The sequence below is a fragment of the Macadamia integrifolia genome, unplaced genomic scaffold, assembly GCF_013358625.1.
Source record: "Macadamia integrifolia cultivar HAES 741 unplaced genomic scaffold, SCU_Mint_v3 scaffold3054, whole genome shotgun sequence".
Taxonomy (NCBI): Eukaryota; Viridiplantae; Streptophyta; class Magnoliopsida; order Proteales; family Proteaceae; genus Macadamia; species Macadamia integrifolia.
The window spans coordinates 22,431-33,263 of record NW_024869165.1 but is presented as its reverse complement, the minus strand read 5'-3'; the positions used below and the strand labels follow the sequence as shown (position 1 = coordinate 33,263).

General features: G+C 39.3%; 1 protein-coding gene across 1 annotated transcript; it reads right to left on the bottom strand.

Annotated features, from left to right (window-relative positions):
• Nucleotides 1-6,974: 6,974 nt before the first annotated feature.
• Nucleotides 6,975-8,348, bottom strand: LOC122067672 (polyadenylate-binding protein 8-like). The gene is made up of 3 exons (XM_042631518.1): nt 7,941-8,348; nt 7,619-7,825; nt 6,975-7,376 (listed from the first exon to the last, which is right to left on the bottom strand). Exons 1-3 carry the CDS (start codon nt 8,331-8,333, stop codon nt 7,137-7,139), a joined length of 840 nt encoding a protein of 279 aa, XP_042487452.1. The 5' UTR covers nt 8,334-8,348; the 3' UTR covers nt 6,975-7,136.
• Nucleotides 8,349-10,833: the final 2,485 nt, after the last annotated feature.

Here is a 10,833-nt window from a genome sequence, read left to right as displayed (position 1 = left end):
AAAAAAAAAAAAAACAAATGTATTTTTACTGCTATCACTAAACAAGTTTATAGTAATAAAAATAAATATCCATCAAGAGAAATCTCTATAAGAGAAAATACCACCCAAATACATCAAACTATAGCCATAAATTTGAACAGAGGAACAAAAATATATCTTTTGAAATGGTGTTGGCGGTTTTGGCTCCATTTGATACCTACCCGATCTTGTTGGGAGTCCCGTCCCAGAACCTTCCCATCTCATTTATTATTCGATACCAAAATCATATCCTAGTACCATCCCGTTTATTAATGGGACCATCCGATACCAAGTTTTAGGTGATTGACACCCTTACATTTATGGCAATTGGTTTTTTATTTTTGTGGGTAGACGAGATCATTTCTTTAGTGCACGATATGGGAATAGGTGTCGGCCATCCCTAAAATTGATACGATATTGAAATTGATTTGGTATCGAATTGCCCATATCAAACAGAAAGACCCTTGATTTTCATAAGAAATTGTATTTTTTACCTTTTTACCCCTGGTCTATACCATTCAACCGATGTAGTATTGGCCAGGTATCTAGATCGAAGACCTACCAAACCGATACAAATCACCCGATACTGCTACCGATACCAAAATTTAGAACCATGGACGAGATAAATCTTCTACCCAGAAAAAGGTTGACCAGATAAACCCCTACACATGCAAGGTTCGTGATGATTTTAAAACTTGGATCAGATCAGTTGGTATCGGCTGGATCAGATCGATATCAACATTAATCGATCCTAATCCTTGACCGATTCACTGGTAAGGCATAAGAGTAAAATGGTAATAAAAATGATTTTTATTAAAAAGTAGGGATAAATCTGTCTAATATGGTTCGATCCTAGATATTAACTAGCCTAGATCGGTCAGAGATCGATCCCTAGTTTTAAGACCATGTTAATGATAGCTAGGACTTTGTTTCCTTGCTACCCGAGTTATCCTTTTGAGATTAGGAGTTTCTTTCATGTAGCTTTTCAACAAAGCAAAATAGTTTCTCATTTATCCTATTTTGGGCAAGAGAATGTTGCTTGATTATGCAAGTACATGTCAGTACGCAGCCAATAGGAGGGTGTGCGCAAGCTTCTTCAATGCGGGGGGCAACACAATCTTTTCACACTTTCACACTTGCTATTTCTAGGTGTAGATACATGCAAGCAAGCAGTGCTTTCTTCTTACTTAGGGTAAGAGAATGCTGCCCGCTGGCGTAGGTACATGCCAATGCACACTGCCAATGGGAGGGCGAGTGCATGCATTTTAGTGCTGGGGCAGCACAAACTTTTTGCACCTACTATGTCTAGGCATAGACACATGCAAGCAAGTAGGGTTCTTTCTCCTTATTTAGGGCAAGAGAATGCTGCCTTCTGGCATAGATACACGTTAATACACACGTCCAATGGGAGGGCATGTGCAAGCATCTTCAGTGTTGCAGGAAAGCAATCTTTCTGCACCTGCTTTGTCTAGGCAATGGACATACACAACCAAGTAGATTCTTTCTTCTTATTTAGGCCTAAGGCAGCCTATGTGGAATTTTGACGTGTCACCTTCAAGAGGTAGAACATGAAGAGAGAAGGTACTCCATCGTTTCTTACCTAGCTCTTTCCACATAATATCTCTCCAACACAAATTCTCTCCGGCTATGATTAGTTGCAAGGGATATTCAAGGGGAAGGAAGTAAAATTTTTATACTTAAAAAATAATTTTTTATAATAATTACTTCATGTGATTGTATAAACTATTTAAATTTTTTAATCATATTTAATAATGATATATTTTCAATGTAACTTTTATTCTACAAGTTATAGCAAAGGGTTTTGGATGCAAAGTAAAGAGAAATTTAATAGCAAAATATGGAATGATTTTTTTTTTTTTAAAATTTTTTTTTTTGTAACGAAAATATGGAATGATCTGAGGTTAATGATATTGTCACATGGGGTAATGATTACAAAAATTATTTTTTAAATATAAAGTTTTCACTTCCCTTCCCTATAATTCCCCTTGCAACCAAAATAAAGCCTCCATCGTTTTTGCTACACATTTACTCTAATCTAACTATCCTTTTCATGGTAGCAAATGATGCATCAGAGTTGCTTGGTACTAAAGACTACTGGATTGCAGCAATTTACTATTGAGAAGGGAAGGATGATCCTTTGTACTACTGCTAGTCATGCTGGCAATACTAGAAGGGATTTAAACCTCCAAGAAAGCTCGGGTAAACATCCTAACATGGACCAGCCAGTTGCATCACCGGAAGACCCTTTAACTGCTCTAAAAGAGATTAATTGTGTGTGGGACCCACTGCTACATACTTGCATGCCCCGAAACCCCTCCATTGTATGTCCCCATTTGCATATTGATGGATTATTGGACATGAACCACATGGAGGTGGACCCACCCTGTCGATCATTGGATTAACCCAATATGGGCAAAACTCATTGATTAGTAAAATAGGTTTTGGTTATTTAATGAACCTGTTTAATGCCCAACCACCCCTCATTTTCTCATTTCTCAATTTAAAGAGGATATAGAAGAAGGAAGGGAAGGAGGAAGGAAGAGTTGCACAAGGATTTCACTTGTGAGCATCACTCATCCGTCCTTACAAGGTAGGCCTCACTTTCCCTCTTTTTCTATTTTCTCCTTGTCCACTCTACAAATTTGGGTGACCTTAGCTAAGTGGGAACTGTCCTTACCTTAATACTCACAAATAGGAGCTTAGGGGTGGTGGACTCATGCATGCATGCCCTAACCTAGGTCTCCGTAGCATGTATGCATGTGAACCATGGTGTTAAAAACCCCATATGGGAGAGGAACACCAAATTGAACCAACGGTGGGTGATGGTCAAATCACCCACCATAAAACCAAATCCTACATTACCCTGAGAGGGTAAAAGAACCTGTGTGGAATATATCACATCCGGGCAAGATGGGGCAAGAAATGCCAAAATTCTAGGCCAACCGACTGACTAAAGCATTCACTGGTTGCATCGACCGGTTGGATTTTTGATAGGGAAATGGCTCTCAGATTTATCCACCGGTCACACCAACCGGTTCAGGGTCATCCCCCGGTTCCATCAACTAGTTACAGTAATTATGCCTTGTTTTACAATGTTAGTTGGGACTTCAGTAGAGGACCTACTAGGGGTGTTTTGGGAATATAAAAATGACCTATACGCTTGTATTAGCTAGGTTGAAATCTCAAAACGTGGTGAGGATACATGAATAACAAGAGTTGTTAATTTCACTGATTCGTGACAAATAGGTGAGTGAGTGTCTGTTTTAATTTGTGGAGTGTTTCCATTTTAATTTCTTTCATGCATGTTCATATTGTGATGTCACATACATGTGAATATTTAAAATTCTATCTAATCATGTGATTGTGAGGTTGAGATCATATACGAGTTCAGAATGTGGAAAGTGAGTATGAGGTTGAGATGTGGAAAGTGAGTATGAGGTTGAGATGTGGGTATGGATGGTGAAGGCCACAGTGTGGCCAAGAGTGTTCTAGTACTGTGTGCCCTAGGTGTGTTCATATTGTTATTTGTGTGACTACATACATGTAGAATGTACATGGCTAAGATTAAAATCCCTGTGTTACAATCTCTTGTCAATAGGGGAAAATGTATTGGCTAATCTCAATGGGTATGTCCGAGGTTCGTTTCAAAATACCAAGTCTGTTGTATGATGTGTGCGTTGCCATACAAGAGCGTTGTACAACATGACTGTAGGTGAGTCCACGGTGGCCGATGCAGTTTGTGGGGTTATTAAACTAGGGGATGGCTGGGAAGACCAAGATCTGTTCCAGGACCGGCTGAATCCTAATTGCAACTAGCTTATATCACCAGGCCCGACGTATTGGGAAAGGGATGCCACATGCGTTGCGTAGCACTAGTACCAATCTATCAAACTTAGTATGATTGACTAGGTATATTACGTTATAAATTGATACATGTTGCATCACGATCTTTGGTTGAGTATATCATTTCATCATTATTATATGTGTGTGCCTGTATGCTCCCATCCCTTACTAGACTTTATGAAGCTCATCCCACATTTGTATCCCCTTTTTAGATGGTGATACATGTGTTAGGCATCTGGGCTGGGTGAGGCACCGGCTAGCGTAGTCAAGGAATCATGAACTCAAGAGTACGCAGAGCATGACCATGATTGTGTATACGAGGGATGTGCTTATGGGGCACTATGATGATTATTAAAATCATCTTCCATTCTTTTTTATTCTTTTGGTATAATTATTATTTGCATTGATAATACTGTACTTATTGGGTGGTGATCTCATAAGCAGACAAGTCTATAACTAATTGTGATAGCATCTAGTAGTTCATCAGCCTACAATTACAATATAACCTTACTACGGTATCTAATTTTGTTAGATTATCTTGTTGGTTGTGTGTTGTTAGAGTACCGCATCAGGATCGTGGAGAATTGACAGGTCATCGAATGATGTCCAGGTCATACAGCCAAGGCTTTAGAGAAACGGGGTGTGGCAGTTTCCCCAAACCCTTCATTTCTCTCCAATCTTGTGGTAATACATTCCCAAGCATCACAAAACGCTTATTTGGAATACTAGAATGCACAATCTGGTCTAGTGTCTACAATGAACAATCTGGGCATCAATATGGAGCGTCTAATAGAGTATGTGATACTATTGTTCATGATTCTCCATCACTTGTTTCTTGGGCTGTACCACCTACAGGTTTTATTAAATTCAGTTGTGGTTCAATTGTGATACCGGATATATTTAATGGTGGTATTGGATTCCTTTGCCTTGATAGACATGGTTATTCTCTCATGGCGGTTTCATATCCTGCCTCTTTCGGTGATCCAACAATAGAAATGACGGCAACCTGTATGGCAATACTTGAGTCAATATTATTTAAGGACTTTGGCAGGATAATTGTTGAATCGGCTCATAGAAGTGTGATCTAATGGTGGCATTGCATTCCTTTGCGTGTATGTTTCAATTTCACCTTATCTAGCATGAAAGCATGCAACCATTCTAAAGGATTAATTACCTAGTAAGGCCTAGGTTACAGATTGGGTTTTGGTGTACAAATGGAACCCGACTCTTGGGAGCATGTTTCCTACTCGTTGATCAACCCAAGTATGTAAGATTTCACTACATGCAGCCCTAAGAAAAGTCCATAGACCTAAAGGGTGTTGAAACCACCTAAATGGGTAATTAGGCATTTGGTTGATCCCACCTAAAAAGATGGTAGAATTCACCATGGTTGGGACCACAATAGAAGCAATATACATTGAGGATGGGATCCGGGAAAAGACCTCACTCTCGGGGTCCCACCGATGATGACCACCCAGCCCATCCACCGGAGGGACCAACAGGTGACCATAAAGCTCAGAATGTGAGTGTCTGTCCCATCCGCCGGTGAGACCCATCTTCCGATGACCATCCACCGGTGGATAAATGATCCTAAGCAATTGTTTTACCAACCGGTGACCACCCACTGATGGGGCACCACCAACCGGTGCCCATCAAAAGAAGAGAGGAAGGAAGGAAAAGAAGAGGGGGAAACAGAAACCTAGGGTTGGTTTTGGTCGAAGATGAACCGACTTTTGCAAAATCCGAATTTCAGAACCGAAGAGGGTACCATCTCCCAGCAGAATGACGATCTGACCATCCACATGTCAACATCGCAGATGCTCTCTGCCAACCTCCGCAAAGATTGCTTCCCACAGAGGATTTCTATCCGATCTTTGATGCCAATTCCGTGAGATTCGAAAAAAAATATCTTGAATTATAATAAACCCAAATTGTATCTCAGCCCTCCACCTAAAAAATGGAAAAGAAAACTATCCGATGGCAAAAGATTTTATGCACGGTTGTACCTTCACTCATTAGATGAGGGAGAGGGGGATATGTAATTACACTTCTGCCTCTCCATCCCAATCCAACAATTGTAAGGCTTGACCATGTGTATATACATGTCCCCGCATAAAAACTGGGTCCTTGTCAGATCAACCAAAAGATGGAATTTTCCATGGCCATGGGAAATCCATTCACGATGACCCATTATCACCCTAGACAATAGGAAGAGGAGAGGTGGAGAGAGAGGAAGATAACATCTAGACCATCCCATCGTTCAGCACTGGTGAAGAAAAACTAAAACATTGTCCTTAACCAAAAATATGTCTCAGCTAATGAATTATCACCCAATATTTATTTTAACAGATTTACAACACCACAAATATTGGTATTACGAAAATGACCAAAATAGTGTCCACTGTCAACCCATGAATAGTCGAGAGAGAAGGAAGATTGTAAGCTTGTTCAAAATTTGCATCTTTGGACTTCATTAAGCATTTCAACAAACCGTCAACAAGACTTTCTAAGTATTGGTTATGGACAAACTGTCTTGTTAATCTAAACATGAACCAGCTCTGATTGCTAACGCATTATTGTTAGTTTGGAATTTTCTTTTTTTTCATGCATGTATTATTAAAAAATAGATTGAATTTCCAAAAAATCTAATAATCGTGTGGGGTATGATTCTGTATACCAAATAAAAATTTCTAATAATTGTGGTGTTGACAATACAGATATATTATAAATAGAATTATACCCCACAAGATCAGAGATATCTACTTTATACGAGGTAGCCGAGTTGGCAAGGCATCTTCGCCTCATGAAACATGTGGTTCTGAGTTCCACTCCTCTTATCTCCTTAAGGCCTCACATGGGGGTGTAGTTCTTTCACTGCTTTCAGTGCATGTTGAATGGTTCTCATTCAACCCTGATATAACCCAATCCAGGCCCACAGGACTAGTCAAGCCGAAGACCTAGATACCCATCGTTAGCCCCCAAAAAAAAAAAAAATTACTATAGGGAACAAAAGATCATTCTCATACATCAACAATCAAGCAGAGATCCCTATAAAGAGGATTAATTCTAAAAACGGTTATTGAAGCAAGGAATTATGAAGAAGATTAGGTAACGAATTCCCCAAATGAAATTGTAGCAAAACACAAATCCAGTTATCTCCAGATCAAAGTAAATCAACAGTGTATCATAAACACCCTAGAAATAGTTTATTTAAAATCCAGCACCAGTAATCAAACTGTATGTCAAACACTCATTCAAGGAACAAGGTTGTCACCAAGCGACAATGAGGCCAGTTGGTCAGTTGGACTGCTTGCCTGCTGCTGAACATTCCTCAGAACCTCCATGGCCTCCGCAACCTTCGCTTTCAAAGCGTCTGGTGACTCGAGCAAATGCAAGACCTCTGTCTGGTCCATCTCCAGCAGCATTCCTGTCACTTTAGCCGCCATTTCATGCTCAAGCTGATCAACTAGCGGGTACAGACTTTCCCCCAGCATCTATACAAACATAAAATAAGAATATTAGCATTCATGTGTTAATCTGTGGGTCAAGGGATTCTGAGGGGTTCATATGGTGTGCATTGGGTATCAGGGGGCAGTACAGGAGTATTATCGTACTATAGGAGACAGAACATTTACAACCCTAGATGGGTGTACTTTTTCTTCACCCATGGTGTAGAAAAATTTCTCCTATATCTAATTTTAAGTTCGACTGCTCAAACAGAAAAGCAAAACCATACCGTCCTCTGTTGTTCAGGTGTTGCATTTGCCAGGGCAGAAGCCAAAGCACTAATAGGAATAGGCTGTGGTATTGCAGCATCTCTCAATGGCATGCCGCCCATGTCATATGGCATAGAAAGCATGCCACCAGGAACCCCAGGCATGGGCATGTCAGGCATGTTACGTCCTGGTGGGTACCGATACATGCGTCCTCCCCTTGGAAGCATCTGCCATCAAAACAATAAAAATAATAATACATTTGTGGAATAAGGTTGTGGTTGTTGTTGAAATACATTTGTGGAATTAAAGAGAGAAAACAAAGATAAACTGCATCACCTATACCTGCTGTTGCATTGGAGGCACTGGCTGTTGGTTTTGTTGCACTGGTCCTGCCCCTGCACGTCTACCCCCTGGCCGTTGACCCTGCTGACCTTGCTGAACCATTGGAACAAAGAAATTTGCCATGGGAGCACCACCAGGCCTCATCCCAGGAACAAGTTGCTGCTGGTATCCAAAACCAGGCTGAACAAAAGCAGGTAAACAGCAAAACCATTCAGAAGTTAATGAACAATGTCGAGAACCCAATGCTGCATAACTTGTTTCATAAATGGCAAAATTCCAGATCCAAAAGGCAAGGAAGCCAAATTTGCATGGCAATCTAAAGAATGAAAGAAACAGAAATTTAGACAGACTGTTCTCCAGAAAATTCAGGGAAATGCAAGCAACTAATTGCATAAAAATCTGCTTAGTCTGATCATATAACCTGGCACGTGTGCATAATAGGACAGCTTACGAAGAAGTTCAACTCCACCATGCAACTTATTGGGAATTTAAGGTCCTATAAATTATTATTTATCGTGGGTAAAAAAATAATCAGTAGGATATGTTTAAAAATTAAAAGCAACAATTCCATTATTTTTGTGCAATTATCAAGTTTCATATGCATTGACCATATATCATAGATAAGAAGCATAAGCAGATATGAGCTCAGTCGTCCAATCCTACCAGTGCATGAAGATCATGGAAAGAGAGGTCAACATTAGTAAAGAAATAGCCATGAATTGTTATGCAACTGGAGAGGTACATGGGAAGATTACCCAAGATAAGGTTAATGCAGCGAACAAATTAAACAACTATGTTGATAAAATAATATCAGAATGTGAAATATGTGAAGGACTACGACCTCCCAAGATTAATAACTAAGTCAATGGTTTGACCACGTGCAATAAAGACAAGGGGAAAACTAAGGGGAAACCGCTAAATGCAGATTATAGGCTCTAAGAGGATCAGGAAACAGCTAGCAAAGATAAAAATAGAATTAATCAGAACATCCGCAATAAGACATGGCCCTAGACAAAACAGCCTAAGAAGAAGATTCATACAGCCAAACCTAAATACCGACCGAGCATTGCTATGGTGCTAAAATTCATTGAAAGATACCTTTAACAGGATATCCTTACTTTATAAACAGAACCATCCAAGGTGGACCTCCGATTTCCTAGACACTAAATGAGTTGGAAGATGACTAGCAAACTTTCTACCAACATAGATGCTAAAATTATCCTACCACTGACTCATCAAAAATGTGCATTTCAACTATCTATTCTACCTATCATCGTTCTTAATCTCGGTTGAAACTTCAAGTTTCTATTTCGCAGTATCAAGCTACGCCAAGACGAGGTGAGGGGTCGAATTGGATTTGTACCTGGTTTCGACCAGGTTTCAAGCCATTTCAACAAAAATTACATGTGTTTCGCATGTTTTGACCTTATTTTCAATGTTTCAACCAGAACCTGGTTAAACCACCTATGTAAATTCACGTATCACCGTCGAAACTGGTCTGTTTTGACCACCTGGTCTGGAATTGATACTGAACCAGCTTTGGTACTTATTTATGCCAAATACCCTTTAAATATTAAAAACTAAAACCCATTAAAAAATTAATTGCCCAACCAATTTTTACCAAATAGATAACCAATGCCCAATTAGAATCCAAATCCAACTCTCTGTATTAGGAATCCTAATCAAATATTTACTTTCCTATTTCGAGCACAAGCAAATAAATCTAACTTCAAAATCAGAACTTTGCTTGTTGAAAAATCTCAAACAAAATTAGAAACTACTTAGCAAGGAAGTAATCTTAACCTTTCCTACATCAATTAGGAATCTCATTTACAAGCAATATTGACTGTCCTAAATTAAATAGGAATATCTCATTCTTGAAGGAACTTGAAGCTTGCTTCAACCTTAAGCAGAAAAATATGTCTGCACATATAGCAATGTGTGACATTTTTCAAGAACTTACTCATCTCCTAGGTTAAAACTCAAAACATGAAAATTAGAGCTTCAATCCTTCGCAATACCATCGCAATCAAGTCATTTTGTCACCAAATGAATGAGATATAATTTGCTCCTGACCGTGCAGAGATGATGGACGAACCACAAGATGCGAATTATATCCTCCCGACCAAAATCTTAGTAGTGCAAATAGCGAAGAATCATCACTTCTTGAGTAAAAATCAAATATTAAAGTCATAGAACTTCAAACCTTCTTTCCCACACCATCAGAATCAAGTCATTCTGACATCGAATGAGTGAGATGAGGTCATTTTACTGATAGCGCGCAGATGATGGACAAACCATGGGCTACAGATTTTGTCCATCTTCCACAAATTTGTTTTGGAAAAAGTGAGACAAAAGAATACCCAAAAACATAAAATTAATAAAAAATTCGATACCACATGAATCGGGTCAATATCTGATTACTGTTAATATCTCCCACTCGCAAACATAGGACGGATCAACTCATTTGTTCATTCATCTAATCAACATAGCACATCACTCACAAAAATTCTACAATACCCCCACGGTTCAGCAAGTTATTAACTCAGTATTTGGAAATGGCAAGATGAGATGAGAGGCGATACACAAATGTGACATTATCTCGACCAGCCCAATATCTCGGCTCAACTCGGTTTTTCTAGAGGCTCGGGAAACAATGAGAAGATGTGTACAAATGAGATATCCAGCAACAAGAAGAAGGGATTGAATAGAAGAACTCCCGAGCATTTGGTAATCTCAGATGTGTCCATATCAACAGAAGGGGTGACTCATTATTTCGACGAATCATTTCTTCAGATAGAAGAAGCTATGGATTCTTCCAAAATTCATTTTTACGGTCAAACTTCAATGGTTCCTTCGATTCGTGCCTATCACAACCCCCTCGTGAAAAAGA